The sequence below is a fragment of the Salvelinus alpinus genome, chromosome 21 (genome assembly GCF_045679555.1).
Source record: "Salvelinus alpinus chromosome 21, SLU_Salpinus.1, whole genome shotgun sequence".
In the NCBI taxonomy this organism is placed as follows: domain Eukaryota; kingdom Metazoa; phylum Chordata; class Actinopteri; order Salmoniformes; family Salmonidae; genus Salvelinus; species Salvelinus alpinus.
The window spans coordinates 12798664-12823550 of record NC_092106.1 but is presented as its reverse complement, the minus strand read 5'-3'; the positions used below and the strand labels follow the sequence as shown (position 1 = coordinate 12823550).

Sequence of the window (24887 nt, the reverse complement as noted above, 5' to 3'; positions counted from 1 at the left end):
ACTGACACCCCAACACACACACACACACACACACACACACACACACACACACACACACACACACACACACACACACACACACACACACACACACACACACACACACACACACACACACACACACACTATGTTTCTCAGAGTTGTGGCTGCACAAGGACATGGATAATATACATCTAGCTGTGTTTTCCATGCACCGTCAAGACCTTCCGGCAGCGCCGTGTAAGGGTGTGTCTTTGTTAACATCAGCTGGTGCGCAATCTGTAATATTAAGGAAATCTCAAGGTTCTGCACGCCTGAGTTAAGCTGTAAACCAAACTATTTACCAAATAGTTTTCATCTATATTTTGCAGGCTATCTGCATTGACCATTTTTGCGCTAACTTGTTGTTTACGAAGCATGTGACGAATAACATTTTTATTTCACACACACATACACACACACACACACACACACGTACACACACACACACACACACACACACACACACACACACACACACACACACACACACAACATGCACACATGCATACTGATGCAACGCACATACACACATACAGTGCCTTCGGAAAGTATTCAGACCCCTTGAATTTTTCAAAATTTTGTTACTTTACAGCTTTATTCTAAAATATATATATATTTCTCATGAATCTACACACCAGTAGTCCCCAAACTTTTTATAGTCCCGTACCCCTTCATACATTCAACCTCCAGCTGTGTACTCCCTCTAGCACCAGGGTCAGCGCACTCTCAAATGTTGTTTTTTGCCATCATTGTAAGCCTGCCACACACACACACACTATACGATACATTTATTAAACATAAGAATGAGTGTGAGTTTTTGTCACAACCCGGTTCATGGGAAGTGACAAAGAGCTCTTATAGGTCCAGGGCACAAATAATAATATAATAATAATCAATAATGTTGCTCTTTATTTAACCATCTTACATATAAAACCTTATTTGTTCATCAAAAATGGTGAATAACTCACCACAGGTTAATGAGAAGGGTGTGCTTGAAAGGATGCACATAACTCTGCAATGTTGGGTTGTATTGGAGAGAGTCTCCGTCTTAAATCATTTTCCACACACAGTCTGTGCCTGTATTTAGTTTTCATGCTAGTGAAGGCCGAGAATCCACTCTCACATAGGTACGTGGTTGCAAAGGGCATCAGTGTCTTAACAGCGCGATTTGCCAAGGCAGGATACTCTGAGCGCAGCCCAATCCAGAAATATGGCTGTGACTTCTGATTAAATTCAATTTTCTCAGAACCGCTTGTTGCAATTTCTATGAGGCTCTCTTGTTGAGATATCGGTAAGTGGACTGGAGGCAGGGCATGAAAGGGATATTGTATCCAGTTGTTTGTGTCGTCTGTTTCAGAAAAGTACCTGCATTATTACGCACCCAGCTCACTCAGGTGCTTCGCTATATCACATTTGACATTGTCCGTAAGCTTGAGTTCATTTGCACACAAAAAATCATACAATGATGGAAAGACCTGTGTGTTGTCCTTAATGCAGACAGAAAAGAGCTCCAACTTCTTAATCATAGCCTCAATTTTGTTCCGCACATTAAATATAGTTGCAGAGAGTACCTGTAATCCTAGATTCAGATCATTCAGGCGAGAAAAAACATCACCCAGGTAGGCCAGTCGTGTGAGAAACTTATCATCATGCAAGCGGTCAGAAAAGTGAAAATTATGGTCAGTAAAGAAAACTTTAAGCTCTTCTCTCAATTAAAAAAACGTTTCAATACTTTGCCCCTTGATAACCAGCGCACTTCTGTATGTTGTAAAAGCGTTACATGGTCGCTACCCATATCATTGCATAATGCAGAAAATTGCTGAGAGTTCAGGGGCCTTGCTTTAACAAAGTTAAACATTTTCACTGTAGTGTACAAAACATATTTTAAGCTGTCAGGCATTCCCTTGGCAGCAAGAGCCTCTCGGTGGATGCTGCAGTGTACCCAAGTGGCATCGGGAGCAACTGCTTGCACGCGCGTTACCACTCCACTATGTCTCCCTGTCATGGCTTTTGCGCCTTCAGTACAGATACCAACACATCTTGAAAGTCCATTTGATGTCACAAATCTGTCCAGTACTTTAAAAATATCCTCTCATGTTGTCCTAGTTTCCAGTGGTTTGCAGAAGAGGAAGTCTTCCTTAATTGACCACCCATAAACGTAACGGACATATACCAGGAGCTGTGCCAGGCCCGCCACGTCTGTTGACTCATCCAGCTGTAACGCATATAATTCACTGGCTTGTATGTAAACCAGGTATTGTTTCAAAACATCTCCTGCCATGTCACTGATGCGTCGTGAAACAGTGTTGTTTGATGAAGGCATTGTCCCAGCCATATCCACGGCAGCAGGAAGAATTAAGTCCTCCACAATAGTATGGGGCTTGCCTGTCCTAGCCACTCAGTAGCTCACCATATAAGAGGTTCTAGCCCCTTCTTATTAATGGTATCTGTTGCATTCATACATGTCTTACTACTCGAAAGTCGTCTTTATTCTCGCTCAGAAAACTCCTGTGGCTTATTTTTCAAATTGTCACGTTTCGTTTGTAAATGTCTGCGCAAGAGTGAAGGTTTCCCGCGAGAGAGTAATGATTCATGTGATTGGATATAAAATTATTTGACTAGGCTACCTGTATTTGCCATTGTGTTGTTATTTCGCTGAGCACTAGATGGTTTAATTGTATTTTTGGCAGTGAAACGAGGCGTACCCCCGACGGCATTGCCCCTACCCCAGTTTGGGAATAGCTGCTACACACAATACCCCATAATGACAAAGAAAAACGGGTTTTTAGAAATGTTTGCAAATGTGTGTGTTTGGCTGTGTGTGGGAGGGAAAGGGTTTTCAGCATCCTATTACTTTGTCTCTCAGTCCCTGTTTCTGTTTCTCTCATTCCCCTCTCTCTCTCTCTCTCTCTCTCTCTCTCTCTGCTCTGATCCCGTTCAGGAATAAGTCTTGTTGCTGTAAACACTGGCACATTTCCTCTTCAGCACAAGGTTGTGCTTGGGTTCTGTTTTTTTCCCTCTCATCTCATCTCAAGTGTAAGCAGCGCCAACTTCATCAGAGAGGAGTAAAGTCCCAGAAGGCTGAGGGAATTAGGAGACGAGAGAGAGAGAGAGAGAGCGAGAGAGATAGAGAATCACACACTGCACGACTAGGAAAAACACAGGAGGACGAGTGCAGGAAGGCTAAAGATAATCGAGTAGAAAGGTGTACAGGAGACACGTTGTGACTGAAAGAGGCGACAGATAGGGCGGTACTCTGTCACTACGACAAGCAATCAGAGGGTAGCCAAACACTCCAGTCCTCAGGTGCTGAAAACAGGCCTGACAGAGAACTCAACGTAGGCTGAGGGCTCCCCTCCATGGCTATTACTCTGAAAACTGTACCATGGTCAGTATTACAGCCGTTTGCAATGACCTGCCTTGTGAACACAATTAGAGGTTGAGTGGCCCACGTGTAATAGCTATATAGTGTGTGTGTGTGTGTGTGTGTGTGTGTGTGTGTGTGTGTGTGTGGTGTGTGTGTGTGTGTGTGTGTGTGTGTGTGTGTGTGTGTGTGTGTGTGTGTGTGTGTGTGTGTGTGTGTGTGTGTGTGTGTGTGTGTGTGTGTGTGTGTGTGTGCGTGCGTGCGTGCGTGTGTGTGCAGAGCACTGGTGTTGCATATCAGGTCTCAGGCTCACTGCTGCCCCTTTGTTAGCCCACCAGACATGTGACCCAATTCAGTCTGCCTGCTCCCTCTACACACACACACACACACACACACACACACACACACACACACACACACACACACACACACACACACACACACACACACACACACACACACACACACACACACCCTGGAGAGAGGAAAGCCATCGATCCTCTCTCTCTCTCAGGCAATTTACAGGCGAGAGCCACAGTTTATTTACCAGACAGTAAAAAAGAGAGGCTGGAGCATTTCCTTCATGGTTGGTTGGTGCCGTTAAATAGGCTGCATTCTGAATGTTTTGGGATGCCGCAAGGAGGTACACACACATACTCACACATTTCTCTATCCTCCATAGTTTTTTTTACCAGATTGGTGACAATGTGTCTTTGTAGTGGGGAACAGAACAGTCTTTTGGTTGTAAAGGGAGAGAGAGCGGGAGAGAGAGGGAGAGAGAGAGGGAGAGAGAGCGAAAGGCATTGAACAGAGCCACACATCGATCCCAGTGCTTTTTAGATGAGTGTCTGGACTTGGCTCTGGCCAGCACTGGACCGGACAGTGGGGCTGTGTCCCGAAGCTCAGAAGATGATTGGACAGGAGGAGAGTCACGAGTTATTTACTTCTGTGGGCTTAGCTGATTGGTATCTGATTTGCGACAATCGTTAGGAATGTTGAGCTGTATCTCATACAGTGTGGCAAACAGGAATTTCGGATCAAACCATTCCCAGACAATTGATACACACACTTGACATGAGCCTGGTTGAAAGCACACTTACACTGGAGCTCATCCATGCACTTAATGTTTGAATCATAGTAGCACAGCAACACAAGTCAACTGCAAACATAGTTACTTTCAAACTGGCCCAGTGTATCTTTAGTGTACTCTGTTCGTATACTCCTAACAGTAGAGTGCATTTGAGTATGGATGTACTTTGTGTGCACACACACTTGCTGTTGAGGTTTGGGAAATGCCTGCGGCTTGTGGTATGTTTCAGGAAATGACATCATCCAGCAACAGTTGGTGCAGGTTTCTAATTTCCATCCCAAACCCATGGAAATAGTCTGTCTGTTTGGGCTTGCCATAATATTAGAAGAATCGTGTGCAATAAAGATGAATACAAAAAGAAAACACAGGGCTATATTGTTGTCATAGACTGTGTATAGAATGAGAACCAAAGTTTGTCTAAAATTTGGAAGGAGAGTAGGAAAAAGAGGATGATACAAGGAGGGGGAGAGTTGTGAGAAGAGATGAGGAATCGATGACATGGATAGAAAAAGGGAAAGAGAGGAAAAGAGATGCCTATAGGAGAGAGAACAGGACAACTATGTACATACAATGAAAATAACACAGAGTTTGAGAATGGAGAGATGAGATGAGCACTTTTGGAAAACCTTGTACTCAGATAATGTCTGATAATGTGAGTCTGACTTGAATTTGTACAAGTGTCACGGTCTACCTTGAGAATATGTAAGTTATTGAATTTGCAGTGAAGTTTCTGTCTAGCCTATATTGTGCCAGTATATGCTTGGGGGGTTTGCCTGTGTGCATAGATTATTTCAACGTGGAAATGTAGGTAATTGAGACATTGATCAATAAGATTTCAACCTTTATTCGCTCAGTTAAAAAGACCGCCAGAAGTTGGTAGAATTCCTAATGTGTTCTCTCTGTGCTTTCAACCATGAAAGCACAACCAAATTCCAATTGAAGAACAACGTGACATTTTTGGTTTAGTTGTCTTCTAATTGTGTTATAACTTCGCTTTCAACCGTTTAAAAGCACAGCAAAGTACACATGGGAATACGGTGTCAGACATTTTGTATTTATGCAACAACAATGTGCTATCACTGTGGTTTATCTAATAGCACAACCAAATGACCTGGATTGCAGTTGAGATGACTTAAAATGTGCCAAAGTGATCAACGCTGTTCAAGATTCTGTGCAGATTATTCTAGACATATTGTGAAGATCTCCACAGACCTGCGACCTTAGCATGATATCTTGAACCTGCACGCGTTCTAGGATTACATATGAAGACATTTATAGTTACATAACCTCAACATGTGGCCATAGATGTGTTTCTCATTTGAAGGTTAAGTAAATACTGTTCCATTAGTTTGTAATGATAGATAGGCTACTTCATGTATTGTAAAAGTGATATTGATTGTCTTTGGTTGTCAACGCAACGGAATATCAACATTTGAAGGAGATGTCTCTTTTGTGCCACTGAGTCTGGCTTTAATTCCATGTCTACAGATTAAAAATGGATATGTTAGATTCATGTCTCCATTTCAACCAAAAATCAAAGTGCATTTAAAGTTTGATTTGATATAGTCCTATTCTTTAACTTAGATGTTTGGTTGAGATGGAGACATGAATCCAACATATTCATTAACAATTGAAGATTACATTTGAAATCAATCAAAGCTTGAAACCCTAGGCCTGTATTGTCTATTTTTAGTTGAATCCTGGGTTAAATTGAAACAATAGCTGTTGATGACTCATCAATATTTAGGCCAATGTTGGATTTGCTGGTACATGACGTAGAAAAGATGGTTCCATTTCATTTGCTCTGTTAAATCTACCCTTTGGAATGCATTTGATAGCAACAGTGAATCTAGTTATAGTAAGAAATCTTTTGCTAATCCTTCTCACGATAGCGCATTGCTATTAGTCAGTGACAAATATGGAAGTTAAGTAGGACTGGACTTGGTTAAAACCCTGGATGGGAGATCAAATGGACTGCTGTACATAAATCAATTCTCCAGTAGGAGGTGCTGCCCAGCTTATTTTTTATTTGTTTTGATAGTGGATATAATGTTGGAGATCTGACATTGTTTCAAAGGTACAAATTCAACATATTTTATATAAGGTTTGTCTATGTTAAAAATTGGTTACCATGATAACATAATCCTGTGGTAAATATGACACCCTCAAAACAACAGTTCAAATCCAATGCATTTTCCATGTAGATTCCACATCACTATTTTTGACAAATGATGTTAAAACAAAGTTGATTCAACAAGTTTGTGCAGAGTGGGATGTGTATTGTGGGTTTGCATGGTAGTGCATGTGAGTCTGTAATGTTTTTTTCACAAGCACAAATTATTTAGTATCGAGCGTTTGTACAGCACAGGGGGTTGGTGGCACCTTAATTGGGGAGGACGGGATCATGATAATGGATGGAGCGGACCACGTGGAATTGTATCAAATCATCAAACAGACATTATTATGAGCCGTCCTCCCATCAGCAGCCTTGTACAGGTAGGCTATTTGATCGGAATTGTTTCGACTGTTCGTGAGTGCGTGTTCGCATGCGAGCGATTGCGCGTGCGTGTCTGTTCATGGACATGAAAGAATATGTCTACCACCGCAGGTCCTGTGCTTACTCTAGCATAGTTAAACATCAGTAAAACATTAGACTTTACAAGTTGCGCCACCACACATAAACACGTAGCATTGAGGCCACTCAAAAGTGGAACATCAGAGCACACACACACAGCTTTGTTTTCGTGAATCTTTGGTGAGTAAAAATGTGTTTCCATTCAAAATCCTATTTTCCATAACACTTAACCGAACCTTAACCTTAATCTAACCTCTAACGCTAAACCTAACTCTTAAACCTAACCCTAACCTTAAACCCAAACCCTAAACCTTTCAAATTTGTATTGTTTTCCTACCTTGTCAGGACGTTCTGGTGGCTTGTCAGGACATTGTGGTCTTGATAATGTAGGAAAACATATACACACATATACACACATATACACACATATACACACACACACACACACACACACACACACACACACACACACACACACACACACACACACACACACACACACACACACACACACACACACACACACACACACACACCAAGCCAGCTCTACTGGTGGGCCCTCATTTGGGTCATGAGAAATTCAATTAACAACACCGAGCAATCAATGTTCACAGTGCCTAGGGCTTAGCACACCACCCCACAACACCACACCACACACCACCCCACACCACACCACCCCACCCCACCCCCCACCCCACCCCACACCACCACACCCCACACCACACCACCACACCACCCCACCCCACCCCAAACCACCCCACACCACCCCACCCCACCCACCCACACCACCCCACACCACACCACACCACCCCACCCCACCCCACACCACCCCACCCCACCCCACCCCACACCACACCACCCCACACCACACCACCCCACACCACCCCACACCACCCCACACCCACCCCCCCACCCACACCACACCACACCACCCCACACCACCCCACCCCACCCCACACCACCCCACACCACACTACACTACACCACACCACCCCACACCACCCCACACCACCCCACACCACCCCACACCACACTACACTACACCACACTGCATGGCTATTTCTGTTGGGGTAAAACCTTTACTCCAGGGGTAGACAACTAGATTCAGCCGCAAGACGATTTTTGTCGGAACATAATTATAATATTTTTTACACTGCAAATTGACCACAACTAAGCCCAAAAATAGATTTATTTGAAAATAAGAATCATTATATACCTTGATTACATTGAGACACGATCACATGTCTCTTTTTTATTTTTTTATAATATAATATATTTTTTAAATTATCACTCACAGACCGGTTTTGGCCCGCGGGCCGCCGGTTGCCTGCTCTTGTCTTCTCCATGATCCCATGGGAAAACAGAACAACAACACAGTTGGAAAACCATAAAGATCCTGTATTCTAATTCCTAATTTAAATGCAATCCACAGGGGAAGATTACTCATAGTTTCGTTTAGATGTGCACTCTAGTTAGCTCAATAGAAAGATAATGACTATATTCTAATTCTATGTGTAATCAACAGCAAGAACAGGGCTCTGGTGAGTGGTGAACAGCAGAGCTAGTGTTACCATGGGAATGATTAGGGTGTGATGGTGATGTTAAAACACTGGTTGATTAAATTCTTTGGAAGCCATTTTTGTTATGTAAGGAGGAATCTGAGCAGTATGTGTTCCCATCCAGCCTGTGAGGTCATCATGTTCAATAACTATACCATTAATAGGCTTATGGGAGAGCTCGGCCCATCTCTGTACGCTTTGCCTACAGTGAATTATCAAGCTAATCTCTCTATATTACACAACACAGATGGACACACCTTCTTTCTAGCTGTCTCCCATTTTGTGAAGCTATCTCTCTTTCTTTGTCCTCCTCTCACGCACTGTCTATTTTTATAGGTCTAGCTATCTCTCGCTCCCTCTTTCTCTCCCTTCATCTCTCTCTTCTCCAGCTGAGAGAGAGAGAGAGTTGCTTCCTTGTCTTTGGAGCAGTATAGTGCTTAGTGAATGAGTGGCTCCCAGGCAGAGGTGAACGTGTGACCAGGCAGGCTGCAGGCACAGAACCCCCCCCCCCCCCATCCCAGACCCCTGCCTACAGCCTTCAGCCTCACTGGCCATCACAGATGGACGGATGAAACTGTGTCACCGCTAGCCTAATCACCTCTCCGCTCCTCCCCCCTCTCACTCTTTCCTCTCTCATCCTCTCTCATTCTCATCCTCTCTGTGTCTCTCTGTCTGTCCTCTTCATCCTCCCATCCTCTCGGACAGGTTTTGGAGAGGCTGAAGATGAACCGTCCCTCTCACAGGCAATTCAGACAGGAGTGTGTGTGTGTTAGAGACACACGCACACATTACACACACACAGCGACAGGGGTCTGTGTGAATGTGTCGGTTGCCTTCTCTCCAAGTTAATCTCTTAAGAAGAGGTGTGGTTCTCTCTCTCTCTCTCTCTCTCTCTCTCTCTCTCTCTCTCTCTCTCTCTCTCTCTCTCTCTCTCTCTCTCTCTCTCTCTCTGCTCTCTCTCTCTCTCTCTCTCTCTCTCTCTCTCTCTCTCTCTCTCTCTCTCTCTCTCTCTGTCTCTCTCTCTCTCTCTCTCTCTCTGTCTCTCTCTCTCTCTCTCTCTCTCTCTCTTTCTCTCTCTCTCTCTGATCCCCAAGCAGATTTTCATCACATGTTCTGTTAGTTTAATTCTCCTCCGCTGCTGCTGCCGCCGCTGCGAGTCTCAGGGCGTTCTCTTTTTCGCATTTTTGAACACCCATCATCATCATCATCATCTCTCCACTTCTTCTTCTACTGCTCTCTGCCTCTTCTTCTGCTTCCACTAGTCTGAGATGAGTTTGAGCGCTGAGATGGGGGAGGCCATCGAGCTAAGGTGAGTGTTTGTGGCTGGTGGGATTGGGGGGGGGAGGGGGGGGGTTACAGTAGGATAGGCTGATGTGTTGCAGTAGCTGTGAACACAGGTCAATAGCCTAGCTCTAGCGTGTCTGTAGTTAGCGATAGCATTAGCCTCGGTTATTATTGGCCATAGCCATTTCAGCAGCTGTCAAAACTGACGGGGCGTCTACTAGCTTATTCCGAGAGCTCATAGTCTTAGCAGCTCTATTAGCCCCCGCACCCATATGGAGCAGATTAGAGTCTCAATTGATATCCCAAAAGACCTAATATTTCTTTATGTGCCGCGTGTGCGAAATTAAATGTTAAGGGATGTTTTCGTAGCAGAAAAGGATGAATCTTAGTCATCTTACCACCACAGAAGTAGACGAAGAAGTAGCAGTAAAAGCCAAGTTAAGCAGACACAGGAGAAAAGTGGGACTGTTTTTCTCTTTTTGTTTGAGTGATTGGCAATGCAACACTTTTTTTATGTTGAGAAAAGGGAAATGTTTTTCACATGTTATTTCCTGCGGTGTGTGTTTGAGAATTGCGAGTTGTGAGTGCTGTCTGCACACTTGCTCTTGTCTGAATGACTCCTTGTGGATTAGAGAGCCTGTGGCTGACATCTAGCCCGGGTCTAGCCCGGGTCTAGCCTGGGTCTAGCCTGGGTCTAGCCTGGGCAGATAAGAGCATGTGAGACGTCTTCACACGCCGTGTTTTTACATTCACACATTCACACACCAGGGTGTTTAGGGAGCCCCTACAAACACCCTGGACCAGCTGGACCACCCACTGCAGCCATGCCCGCTCTCTCTCTCTCTACCCGCCTCCAAGGGCACAGGGGGATTTAGGTGTTTTTGTTGTTAATCTCCATGTCTTGGAGCACACACACAGGCGTGTGTATCTCATCTTCACTCAGAGGCCCTTGGCTAAGAGCTTAGCCTGTGTTTGTGAAGAAAGGGAGGGACAGAGGAAAGAGGAGTGTGACTAAGCTATGAGGACACAGCTGTGTGTTTGGGAGGGACATTACATTTATCTTTATTTAACTAGTCAAGTCAGTTAAGAACAAATTCTTATTTACAATGACGGCTTAGGAACAGTGGGTTAACTGCCTTGTTCAGGGGTAGAACGACAGATTTTTACCTTGTCAGCTCGGGGATTTAATCTAGCAACCTTTCGGTTACTGTTCCAACGCTCTAACCACTAGGCTACCTGCCCCCCCTAACATTGGGAAGAGGGAGGGACATCAGACAATCTTGTTGTAGGATTTACTCCACCCACACAGATGATAAGTCAAAATGTTCTGATTTTGTAGCAGGTCTATGAGATGTGAAAAGGTGACATGGCACATAGGCTCTACTTGCACCATATGGCTCTGTGTCCCTGGCATAGAACGTCTTACCTTCACATCGCAAACATGTAGCGTATTACCGTTACCCTTTAGCTTGTTATTCCCAAGCCTCAATGCTCCCTAACAGGTCTCACTGTGGTTGTATCCCAAAACAGCACCCTATTCCCTATGTCAGTGGTTCTCAATCCTGGTCCTGGGGACCCAAAGAGGTGCACATTTTTGTTTTTGCCCTAGCACTACACAGCTGATTCAAATCATCAACTCAGAAAAAGGCTTTGATGTGTAGTGTAGTGTAGTGCTGTGTAGTAGTGCTGTGTAGTGCTAGGGCAAAAACAAAAATGTGCACCCATTTCGGTCCCCGGAACCAGGATTGAGAACCAGTGCCCTATGTAGTGCACTACTTGGGACCTGGTCAAAAGTAGTGCACTACACAGGGAATAGGGTGGCATTTGGGACATGTCCATGTGTCTCTCTCAGTGATCATATCCGAAAGGCAGAGACAATACTGGATCATTGTTGGTCTCAAGTTGCTCCTGTCCTGTTTGATATTGATGTCCTTGATGAGTCATCATTTTGAGATCACTTGGCAGAGATGCAGGTTGGGAATGCAGGTTGATTTGTTGCCAGAAAATGAAATGACACTCCTTAGACAATGCTGCTATATCTTTACTGTAAATACATGACAGTCCTTAGACACTGGTGGTGTATTTTTACTTTAAATACATGACACTCCTTAGACACTGCTGCTGTATTTTTACTTTAAATACATGACACTCCTTAGACAATGCTGCTATATCTTTACTGTAAATACATGACACTCCTTAGACACTGCTGCTGTATCTTTACTGTAAATACATGACACTCCTTAGACACTGCTGCTGTATCGTTACTGTAAATACATGACATTCCTTAGACAATGCTGCTGTATATTTACTGTAAATACATGACACTCCATAGACACTGCTGCTGTATCTTTACTGTAAATACATGACACTCCTTAGACAATGCTGCTGTATATTTACTGTAAATACATGACACTCCATAGACACTGCTGCTGTATCTTTACTGTAAATACACGCCACTCCTTAGACACTGCTGCTGTATATTTACTGTAAATACATGACACTCCTTAGACAATGCTGCTGTATCTGTACTGCAAATGCATTCTGATAGATGCTTTGATAAATTTGGTTGGCACTACATAGTAATGACTGTAATAGGAAGTCAATTTGCTCTCTCCTAGTTAGCAGTATGTATGCTTGGTAGTACTGGTCTGGGTGAATGTATGTTTGAGAACTGGATAGTCACTGCTATGGAAATTCCAACTCGGCCGTGGCAGTTGGCACACTCACTCGACCCCTTCTTCGATGATGTGTATATATAATGGAAACAGAGAGCAGAAGATCCCACGCACGCACGCACACATGTCCACACACACACACACACACACACACACACACACACACACACACACACACACACACACACACACACACACACACACACACACACACACACACACACACACACACACACACACACACACACACACACACACACACACACTGAAGCTCGACCCCATCCACATACACATGCAGACGGTTATTTTGTCCTGTAGCCTTACATGCTGACCAGACTGCACACGTTGATTTTGTCCCCCCACACCAGATGCCATCACGACACGCAGGTTGAAATATCAAAAGAAACTCTGAACCAATTATATTAATTTGGGGACAGGTCAAAAAGCATGAAACATTTATGGCAATTTAGCTAGCTAGCTTGCTCTTGCTAGTTCATTTGTTAATTGGGTTGTTATTTTACCTGAAATGCACAAGGTCCTCTACTCCGACAATTAATCCACAGATAAAACGGTAAACCGAATTCGTGTCTAGTCATCTCTCCTCCTTCCTTCAGGCTTCTTCTTCTTATTATTATTTTGGACTTAACATGGCGGTTGGCAAACAACTTTAGGTGCATTACCGCAACCGACTGGAGTGTGGCCCTCAGTTCATCTTTCAATCCCCCCGTGGGTATATACTCCTAAAAACCAATGAGGAGATAGGAGAGGCAGAACTTGCAGCGCGTTAAGCGTCACAAATAGAACCAATTTCTATTTTAGAGATAGAGACTGGCCACGCAGACACGTGCGAGCAGTGTGGGTGCAATGATTGAATAACATGTATGTGTACATTTATGTTTGCAACGTTCGCGCAGAATAGCAAGACATTGTTTACTTACTGTGCCATACATTACAATAGGATTCAGGAAGAGCTCTGAGCTGTAAATGTTACTAATCTTCTGGAGAGAAAAATGCTGCCTCTGCAGAAACAAGACAAATAGTGATAAGGCACATTTAATGCCTTTAAGCGTTATGACTTAATGCATTTAATATTTGTTTGTTTTTTTGCGCCCTCCCTCACACTAGCTGTTTGCGCTTGAAATGTGTCTCCACGGCCATAAATAATAAATAACGTGACAACTTTAAAGATATTCCCATGACTGCGTTGTTAGGCGTGTTCAGTACTAATATGGTGTTCTATTAGTGGGTTTGTGGAACTACTTGCAGAGAGCCCCACCACCTCACCTGTTGTCGTGGTGATGCACCCTATTCATGTACTTTATATGCTGAGGAATCCCAGAGACCAGCAGAGCAGAGCAGTGTGAGTGACAGGCAATCAGAGACCAGGGCAGAGCATCACTCATTATACTAACTGACTAACTCTCTGACCAGCCTGTGGTTCAGTCTAATTGAGTTTGGGCCTTGGACCTTCTCAGCAGTGGTCTTCCCAGAAGCCCCTCGGCCTGTGGCTTCTTCTTCCTAATTGCATTAGGGCCACAGGAAGGACTGATGGAGTGTTTGTGTCGTAGCCTGTTTAAAGCTAATTATGTCTGTTGCCATGCCGAGGTACATCAACTATCTGACCACAATAACAGATGCCCTGTGTGTTCTGACCCCCACACCCATCCGGGTCATCAGAGGTGTAAAGTAGTTAAGTAAAAATATTTTAAAGTACTGCTTAGGGAATTTTTTGTGGTATCTGTACTTTACTTTACTATTAATATTTTTGACAACTTTTACTTCACTACATTCCTAAAGAAAATAATGTACTTTTTACTCCATACATTTTCCCTGACACCCAAAAGTAGTCGTTACATTTTGCCTGGCTAGCAGGACAGGAAAGTGGTCCAATTCAGGCACTTATCAAGAGAACATCCCTGGTCATCCCTACTGCCTCTGATCTTGCGGACTCACTAAACACAAATGCTTCATTTGTAAATTACGTCTGAGTGTTGGAGTGTGCCTCTGGCTGTTCGTACAGTTAAAAAACAAGAAAATGGTGCCATCTTGATTGTTTAATATAGGGAATTTGAAATGATTTATACTTATATACATTTTAGCAATTACATTTACTTTTGATACTTAAGTATATTTAAAACCAAATACTTTTAGACTTTTACTCAAGTAGTATTTTACTGGGTGACTTTCACTTTTACTTGAGTCATTTTCCATTAAGGTATCTTTACTTTTACTCAAGTATGACAATTGGGTACTTTTTCCACCACTGTGGGTCATCCGGGTCACCGCTGTCTGGAAGTGTGGGTGGTGGGGGGGGGGTAAGATTGTGTGTGTGTGTGTGTGTGTGTGTGTGTGTGTGTGTGTGTGTGTGTGTGTGTGTGTGTGTGTGTGTGTGTGTGTGTGTGTGTGTGTGTGTGTGTGTGTGTGTAGAGAGCAGATGTGTGTGTGTAGAGAGCAGATGTGTGTGTGTGTGTGTGTGTGTGTGTGTGTGCGCGTGCGCGTGCGCACGCGCACGCACGCCGCGTGTGATGTGTTTGTGTTGTGTCAGAGGTTATGTATCAGTATAATCTACCTTACATCAGAGTCCACAGTCCTGGCTGTCGCCCACACTGCCATCATAGCCTACACAAGGCATGCATGGTCCACGTTACTGTGTTGGAGGGTGATTGAATTACGGCATGGCCTAAGTGACATGAATGTAGATGTGGAATGACAGAGAGTGTCTGCTGGATGAACTATGAGAGGGAATGGGGAGAGAGACAGGGAAAGAGAGAGAGAAAGGGAAAGAGAGAGAGACAGGGATGGAGAGAGAGACAGGGATGGAGAGAGAGACAGGGATGGAGAGAGAGACAGGGATGGAGAGAGAGACAGGGAAAGAGAGAGACAGGGAAAGAAAGAGAGACAGGGAAAGAGAGAGGCAGGGATGGAGAGAGAGACAGGGATGGAGAGAGAGACAGGGATGGAGAGAGAGACAGGGATGGAGAGAGAGACAGGGATGGAGAGAGAGAGACAGGGATGGAGAGAGAGACAGGGATGGAGAGAGAGAGACAGGGAAAGAGAGAGAACGGGAAAGAGAGAGACCGGGAAAGAGAGAGACCGGGAAAGAGAGAGACCGGGAAAGAGAGAGACAGGGAAAGAGAGAGACAGGGATGGAGAGAGAGACAGGGAAAGAGAGACAGGGAAAGAGAGAGAGACAGGGAAAGAGAGAGAGACAGTGAAAGAGAGAGAGACAGTGAAAGAGAGAGAGACCGGGAAAGAGAGAGACAGGGAAAGAGAGAGAGAGACAGGGAAAGAGAGAGAGACAGGGAAAGAGAGAGAGAGACAGGGAAAGAGAGAGACCGGGAAAGAGAGAGACCGGGAAAGAGAGAGAGACCGGGAAAGAGAGAGAGACAGGGAAAGAGAGAGACAGGGAAAGAGAGAGAGACAGGGAAAGAGAGAGAGACAGGGAAAGAGAGAGAGACAGGGAAAGAGAGAGGGCTGGAAAGGTACTGTAGATAAGTGTGACGGTGGAATGATATATGGTCGCGATTGAGGAGAAACAATGTTTAGTTACACAATGATGGGTGAGAGAGTGGTGCTATGTGATGGATGGTGGTGCTACAGGCAGTAGTTAGCATAGTGACAGTAGTGGAGAGAGCTGGGTTATATTCATAACGACACACCCGCAAGCAATTTTTTTACGCAAAATGAAAATTTGCATTTCTTATTGGACAAGTTCAGGTATTCCCTCCCTGTTTCATCCTGTTTTCTTCCCTTTGGTGCCTAATGAATAGGACCTAGTGCTGGTGAACTGAGGATAAACCGGGTTGGTGGGGGGTAGAGAGGAGGCAGACAGGAAGTCTGTGCTGGTTAGAGAGAGTGTCAGTCCGTCAGGCTGAAGACTGCCTTTACACATGACAGCCTCTGTTCCAGCTGTCTCTCCACATCAGTTTTCACACACGCACACCCACCCACCCACCCACGCACGCACCAGCACACAGCCCACACTCATTATAATATGCATAACCATCCCGTTCCAGTACACAGTATAGGCCTTCATAGTGTACTGTAACCACCAGAGCGTCACTGTTGTATTTGTTCAGTGTTGCCAGTACAGACTACAGATGATGGTCTATTAGCAGTGTTCCTCAACAGTTCTGGCCTGTCCTCTCCTCAGACATCAGCAGGAAGGACCGCGACCCCAGAGTTGCGTATCACTGGAATGAAGTGGGGCCGACCTCTTCTCCCAGGGTCAGACAGCAGTCAAAACACTGCTGCCCCCGTTTATGTGGGCTTGGTTCCGCTCCCTCATTCCTCAACCACACACACACAGAGAGAGAAGGGGTGGGTGGGGTTGGATATGTGGAATGGAGAGAGGGGGGAGTGGAAACAGACGGTTGTCGTGGGGACAAGCCGACTCTTTTCTTGCTCTGGGTCGCTCAGTATTTACATTTAGTGTCCGAGAGGCCCCGGAAATTGGATCATCCTGAAGCAGCACAGTGTGTATGTGATCTATTAATAAAATGTCTTTCTCCACATCAAATACACACAAAATAATAGAATGCAGTTAACATCATAAAGACGGTTCCTGTTTTTACACAACAGACGTTTTTTTCCTCACCACTCCCTCAGTAAATTATTTTTGACATGGCCGGAGGAACGTTCCCACAACGCTCCTCCAGTAGAACCTAATCATCAGCTGTCTCTCACAGTGTGGCGGCTGCTTACCCCTGACCACGGCTAGTTGGTCTATTTCTCATTTGCTTTGATAAACGTTTTCCCTGCTCCCTGCCCTGCGGTCAGGCTTTTCTAACTGTGGGAGACCATGATACTTTACCGAGATAACTATATTACCTCAGTAACGGTAATAAACTCAGTCAACTCTGTTGTTCGTCTATAGACTTACCGTTACTGAATGAACTAGACTGATGTTCTACTAACCTAGTGTGCATGTGGAGTATTTTTAAAAATGTTGTTTTATTTTTACCCCAATTTCGTGATTACAATCTTGTCTCATCGCTGCAACTCCCCAACGGGCTCGGGAGAGGCGAAGGTCGAGTCATCGGAACCCCCAAACCTTCTTAACACCTGCACCAATGTGTTGGAGGAAACACTGTTCAGCTGACTACCGGAGGCAGCCTGCAAGCACCCGGCCCGCCAGGAGGAGTCGCTAGAGCGCGATGAGCCAAGTAAAGCCTCCCCGGCCAAACCCTCCCCTAACCTGGACGATGCTGAGGACAATTGTGCACCGCCCTATGGGACTCCCAGTCACGGCCGTTAATGACACAGCCTGGGATCAAACCCCAAGTTGTATTGGCGTGACAACACCGCGGCGCGGTGCCTTGGACCGCTGTGCCACTCGAGAAGCCCTATATGGAGTGGTTTTGTTTCAAACACTGCTTCCAAAGTCTTGAACAGGAATACGCATTTTCCATAGACAAATTTAAATTCTGTTCCTCTCAAATGAATTTAGGATGGTTTATCTCTAAATTCACTATCTTTGTGTGTGTACTCTGATGTTCCACTGTGAGTGGCCTCAATGCTGTGTGTTTATGTGTGGTGGCCCAACTCTAATGTTTTACTGATGATTTTCTATGCTAGAGTCCATCCTAGTTTTATTAGCCTGTTTCACCACTATCTGTCTCTCGTTTTTCCTGTTTCCTATCCTCCCACTCCTCCTCTCTCTCACAATTCAATTTCAATTCAGTTTCAATTTAAGGAGCTTTATTGGCATGGGAAACATATGTTTACATAGCCAAAGCAAGTGAAATGGATAATAAACAATACAAATGGTCTTTCTCTCTTTCTCCATATGTTTGCCATCGTCTACCTCCAACCACTAATACACACACAGACACACACACACAGACACACACACACACACCTCTTTCTCATCTTTGTTTTGTCATTCTCCCCGTTTGGTTTCTCTCATAACTGCATACTGCTCTTGTTTTTATATATTTTTACTTCATTTTCTCTGACACACACACACACACACACACACACACACACACACACACACACACACACACACACACACACACACACACACACACACACACACACACACACACACACACACACACACACACACACACACACACACTCCCTCCTGCCTGCTCTACTTCTCTGATTCCTGTTGTTAATATCGCAGAGGTTTATCTGCACTGTGACTGAGAGAGAAAAGAAAGCCCATGTAGCTGTAATCTCGTGCTCTGATTCCAGGCTTGTATATCTGTGGGTAGAGCAAGGTGAACGGAGGAGGAGGAGGTGATGGAGAGATGCAAAGGAGGAATATAGGTCAGACTGACAGAGATGGAAATAGGGAGAAGGTTGATTAGATCACAGAGGAGAGAAAATCTTAGAAAAGTGTCGTGTCTTTGGCTATGCCAGATTAAGTGATATGACATGCTATTCTATAAAATCCTTTCTCTGTAATTAATATTACCTGATTGAGCTAACTAGAAAGTCGGGGCACCACGAAATAATATTTATAGAGCTGTTATCTTCCGAATAAACTCTTAAAGACCTAGTAATATTTTACATCAATAGCAGTCAATATTAATCGTCACCTTATTTCAGTCTCATCTGAAAGTTGTAAATTCTTGGTTATCTTCACGAACACTGGCTAACATGTTGAATCAGCAATACAAAATTGGGTTTAATTATTTATTTACTAAATATCTAACTAATCACACAGAATTACATATACACAGAATTAATCATACCTTGATTATAAATTATGTCATAAAGTAAAACGTCCCTAGCGGACGGAACAGATATGACAGCTGGTTACACAAAGAAAAGGGGGTTGGGTTTGAGTGAAAGACCGGGAAGACTGAAGAACAAAGGGAGAAGCGATGTCTCTATCGGGCCGTAGGCAGCTACTCTATCGTAAATACAGAATCTTATGTATTCTCAATTACCGCCCATTTGGAAAAGGAAAATGCAATAAATATTTACTCTGAGCTGCGCTTCAACAGGTTGGTGGTAGATGGAAGGCCGTGTTGCCCAACAGAGTCCTTTGTCCTTTGAAGAGTGTCTCTGGTGGTGAACGGGAAACGTTGTAGTGTCGTCGTTGTGTGGTAGACGGGATACTCTGTCCGTCCTTTCCTTGCTCACGTTTACAGCGGCCGCTGCTAACTCAACGGCTAGGAGGTATCACTTCTGTAGCGAATAAGAGTTCAAAGTTCATACCATTCACAACCAAAGCTCACTCTGAGGTTGGCTTCGTTCTGTAGTTATTATCAGAATCCTTCTGACATCGGACCGTAGTCCAAATGTACCCGGAAGAGAAGGTTACATTTTCGTCAAGGGCTTATATAGTGGATGGAGAAGGGTGTGTTTTATAGTTTATAACCCATGTCTCTTCACAGGGGCGGGCCACTGATTGAGCAGAGCCCTAACCTTATGAAAACCCAAATCTTGCACAACAATTCCATGTGAATCTGATAACTATAATGTGTAGACTTTCCCAGATACAGTTTAGGTCGTCCTGTCATCAGTCATAATGTCTCAGATGACAACCGAACTAACATCATATTCATTAAGTACCAACGCATATTTTCAACTGGTTCTATTCCCGAAATATGGTTCCTTTCCCTCCACTTGTTTGATGTTCCCAGACTCTCTATTTTTAACAAAGGCTATTCAAGAGTCCCTCTTTAGAGTCAAGATAGAGGGAAGGGAGAAAGATATTTATGGGGGGGGGGGTCATAACCTTACCCACAGGCCAACATCATGACAAAAGGGTGTAAGAACAGAGGTATTCAACATGTCACGGTTTGTATAACAGATGCACAGAGAGATACAGGGCAAGAAAGGGAGACATTCAGAGAGCGAGAGAGAGAGAGAGAGAGAGAGAGAGAGAGATGTAGAGAGAGAGAGACAGGTTGCTTATGCACACTGTCACACAATAATACCCACCCCCTAAGCCAGCCCAATCCCATGTTGCATGTGGAGACTGCCATACGGGGTGGTATGTTTCCCTACAGTGGGAGAGGACTGTCGCTTTCTCAGCTCACGGCTGCAGCTTGTCTCTCTCTCTCTCACTCTCTCTCTGCGTTCTCTCTCTCTCTCGTTCTCTCTCTATTTATGTATCTCTCTCTCTCTGCGTTCTCTCTCTCTCTCGTTCTCTCTCTATTTATGTATCTCTCTCTCTCTCTCTCGTTCTCTCTCTCTCTCTCTCTCGTTCTCTCTCTATTTATGTATCTCTCTCTCTCTCTCGTTCTCTCTCTCGTTCTCTCGTTCTCTCGTTCTCTCTCTCTCTCTCTCGTTCTCTCTCTCTCTCGTCGTTTTCTCTCCCACCCATGGAGCAGGTCCACTTCTAAGAGAGACACTCTTAAAGGGACAGGCCACTGCTGCAACTCCCTCCTGCAGCCTCAGACACAGACACATGAGAGAGGAAGAGGAGATGGATTGAGAGAGGAGAGAGAGAGATAGAGAAGATACCACTAATACACACACACACCTTTTAGATAGAGAGAGCGAGAGAGATGGGTATCTGAGGGGGAGAGAGGATAGAGTCCTTGCGGCTGGTCTACAGACATTTATAGTTGCTGTTTTGTGTTGATAAGGATGACAATGAATAAAGCTAATACTATTTCTTGGATTTGAATGTATATCTGAAGCCCACAGTGCCTCACACTGTACAAGACAATACACCTTAAGATGCAGGGAGGGTTAGACTTGGCATTGGATGCTGACAGATGCAGCTTTCTCTTCATACAGGTTTCTTGGCGCGTTACAATGCCTTTTCTAGCGCCGCTGTGGTTGTGTCTGCCAGCCAAACAGTGGGTTTTAGGGAGGAGTGTGTATGAAGGAGGAGTCTGTGAGTGAGGACTGGTATATGTGTTATTGGCTAGCTGTGTGGCGGCTCCTCCTGGTTGTTTTGATTGGCTGTGATTGGTGCCCTGACAGTTTGCCCTCAAGCTCGAGCTGTATGCTGTTCTAATGGTGCTGCTCTGGCTGAAGGGCGTACTCATCACACACACACACACACACACACACACACACACACACACACACACACACACACACACACACACACACACACACACACACACACACACACACACACACACACACACACACACACACACACACACACACACACACACACACACACACACTCCTGCCGCCAGTGTAATATCAACATTGGGCTAACAAACATGACTCCCAAGCTATAACTCTTATATTGTCACTGTTTCATTCAAAGGTCTCCATTGCCAAACATGGAGTGCTGTGCAGAATGTTTACATTAGTCTCTTAAACTGTGCTGTGCAATATTTTAGTAGTGTTTAAACAACGTGTTTCCTGCCTGATTAGTTGTGAATGTGAATCTCAGAGAGGCAGAGAGGCATAGAGAGAGAGAGAGGCATAGAGAGAGAGAGAGAGAGAGAGAGAGAGAGAGAGAGAGAGAGAGAGAGAGAGAGAGAGAGAGACAAAGAGAGAGAGAGGCAAAGAGAGAGAGAGAGAGGCAAAGAGAGGCAGAAAGAGAGACATGAAGTAAGAAACGGGGTGAGGGAGGGAGCAAACCGGGAGGATGACTTCAGTCTACGGTAAACAAAATAAAGACTAGTCATTGCCCGACCAAACACACTTTCCCAGTACAATGTACTCCAGATGTCTTCAAATTAAAATATTGGGCGAGGTGCAACTATTTGTTTGTAGTTGAAACTTGGCATAGACCTATACTGTGTGTGTGTGTGTGTGTGTGTGTGTGTGTGTGTGTGTGTGTGTGTGTGTGTGTGTGTGTGTGTGTGTGTGTGTGTGTGTGTGTGTGTGTGTGTGTGTGTGTGTGTGTGTGTGTGTGTGTGTGTGTGTGTGTGTTTTTGGGGTGTTTTTCTATCCTCAAAAGGAATATTCAGGGGACATTTCACCGAGCCCCACAATGAAAAAGGCTATTTTAGACTTAGGGGCTAGGGTTAGAAGTTAGTGTTAGGTTAGGGGTTTGGGGTTAGGTTAATGGTTAGGGTTAGGTTAAGGTTTATGGGTTAGGGAAAATAGGATTTTGAATGGAATCAATTGTTTGGTCCCCACTAAGATAGTAAAACAAATATGTGTGTGTGTATGTATTTTTTGTGCAATTAATATGCATGTGTGTCTTATTTATGTGAGTGATTTGTAGACTGGGATACTCCCACTCTCTTTTCTCCCTCTTCTTTACTTTTTGTTGTTGTGCTGAACTGTGAACTCCAGCTGGTTCTCATTGCAGGAAGGCGTTGAATGAGACTTGGGCCTGAGTGCATGTCTGTGTCTGTGTCAGTGTCTGTCTGTACTCAGCCGTGGAGATGCATGTTTTGTAAAGCTACAGTGGTCTAGGATTATGAGAAGTTAGACGGTAAATGTGAGAGGTTGGGGTGTAAAAGTGGATGAAGTGTTGTCAACGTTTCCTTCACTGCACTCTGGCTGTAGTTTGGTCTGGCAGTGCCAGTGTGCCGCCCTCTGAATGCTGGGTCTGTACTGACTGGGGTGAGTGGCAGGGCGCTGGGTGTAGGGGGTTGATACCCAGGCAGAGAGAAGCAAGCAGCAACACTGTGACCTCAATCAGATGAGATTGAGATGTCAAAGTGTCCTCCCTCCCTCCTCCCTCTGCCCCGTCTTCATCTTTTCTTCCACTTCTCTTTTCCTCTCCTTTTCTGACACTTTCCCTCCCACTCTCTCATGCCCCTCCTTCTCTGTTACCGTCTCTCCCTTTATCTATTTCTCTCTCTCTCCATACTTCTCGTTTCCCTCCCCTCTGTCCCACTGCGGCCTCCTTGGCAGGAGCTCAGCCGTTAGGTCACATGACCTCATAGCAAGTCGATTAGATCAGCCCTGAAACTGGAGCACAACACTCAGAGCCTTGGCCCCTCCCTGGGCCCTCCCTGAGCTGGACTGGTCCCCCATGTCCCAGGGCCTGTGGCAGGGTGCTAAGCCCACTCCACTGCTCCTTCCCTGGGGGGCCATCTGACGCCAGCCACCCCCCTGCACCTGCTCCAGAGGGGGCGCCAGCCAGGTGCCACGCTGCCGGCATGCTGCCCAGAAACACCCCTCCCTCCCGGCCTCTGAGGGACATGCCACTCTTGGCAGAGGCCACATGCCAGCCATGCCAGCGATGAGTAAACACACTTTGAGTGTACCCCGTAAACAGATCCCAATGTGCGTGTACACACACCCAATTTTACACACACTTTCACTTCAGCCGTGCCATGCCTCACACCTGCTACCCATCCCGTAAGGTGACAGAGCTGTGTGTACGTGTGTCCCAGACTTATCTAATAGCAGTGTGTTTGAGTCAGTATATAAACCTTGGCCTGTGTGTTTTAAGGGAGGAGAACAGTTCTACAGGGCTGCTTTGGAAGAGCTTTATCTAGATCAGCTGATTATACTTTCTGATCAAACTTTTGGGAACACTTCAACACACCAACTAGACAAATACTTAGTGAAAGCCAGGAGAAAGGAATGCCGAAGCTTGGGGCGTGACCGCTGAGATGCCCAAGATAGTAAGATCATTTGTCTGTTCCGCTTTAAACGGGCCGTGCGATATTCTGAGATGTTTCTCTTTCTCTGGTTCAGTGTTCATACTTGTACAGCGAGAAACTGACTCCCACAAAAAATAACTCATTAGCATTTTTAAACAGGACTTGTTTTGATAGTGTCATGTTTCATTATGAAGACGTTGAATTTACCAATGCAAAACAGGTATTCCGCCTGAATGACCTAATTGAGTGTGTGTGTGTGTGTGTGTGTGTGTGTGTGTGTGTGTGTGTGTGTGTGTGTGTGTGTGTGTGTGTGTGTGTGTGTGTGTGTGTGTGTGTGTGTGTGTGTGTGTGTGTTTTACATCCGGCAATAATTCCAATGTTCAAAGCCCACAGGTTGAAAGGACCGTCTGGGGTTCGCGGACTAATCTACCTGTAAGCCTTTTGACTCTAAACATTGATGGAGATGTGATTAAACACATCTAATTGAGAGAATTCTGTATAGATATTTAATGATGATAATATGGATTCAATTACTAGGTTGTGGTAGGTGTGTAAAACACTACTGTCATTCATTTCAAATCATCAAATCAAATTCTATTGGTCACATACACATAGTTAGCAGCGAAATGAGTGTAGTGAAATGCTTGTGCTTCTAGTTCCGACAATGCAGTAATATCTAACAAGTAATCTAACAATTCCCCAACAACTACCTAATACACACAAATCTAAAGGGGTGAATGAGAATATGTACATATAAGTATATGGATGAGCGATGGCCGAGCGGCATAGGCAAGGTGCAATAGATGGTATAAAATACAGTATAAACATGTGATATGAGTATTGTAAGGTATGTAAACATTATTAAGTGGCATTGTTTA

The 24887-nt window shown here is 44.7% G+C and overlaps 1 protein-coding gene across 3 annotated transcripts in view; it reads left to right on the top strand.

Moving 5' to 3' along the window:
- The window catches only part of LOC139547851 (numb-like protein), a 62373-nt gene that overhangs the window by 17087 nt on the left and 20399 nt on the right, over nucleotides 1–24887 (top strand). The window contains exon 1 of one of the 3 annotated variants that reach the window (XM_071356984.1): nucleotides 9657–9918. The exons of the other annotated variants lie outside the window; for them this stretch is intronic. Coding sequence (XP_071213085.1) covers nucleotides 9878–9918 — 41 coding nt within the window. The 5' untranslated portion in view covers nucleotides 9657–9877. Of the gene's footprint in view, nucleotides 1–9656; nucleotides 9919–24887 lie in introns of those variants that run through there. 3 annotated transcript variants of the gene reach the window in all.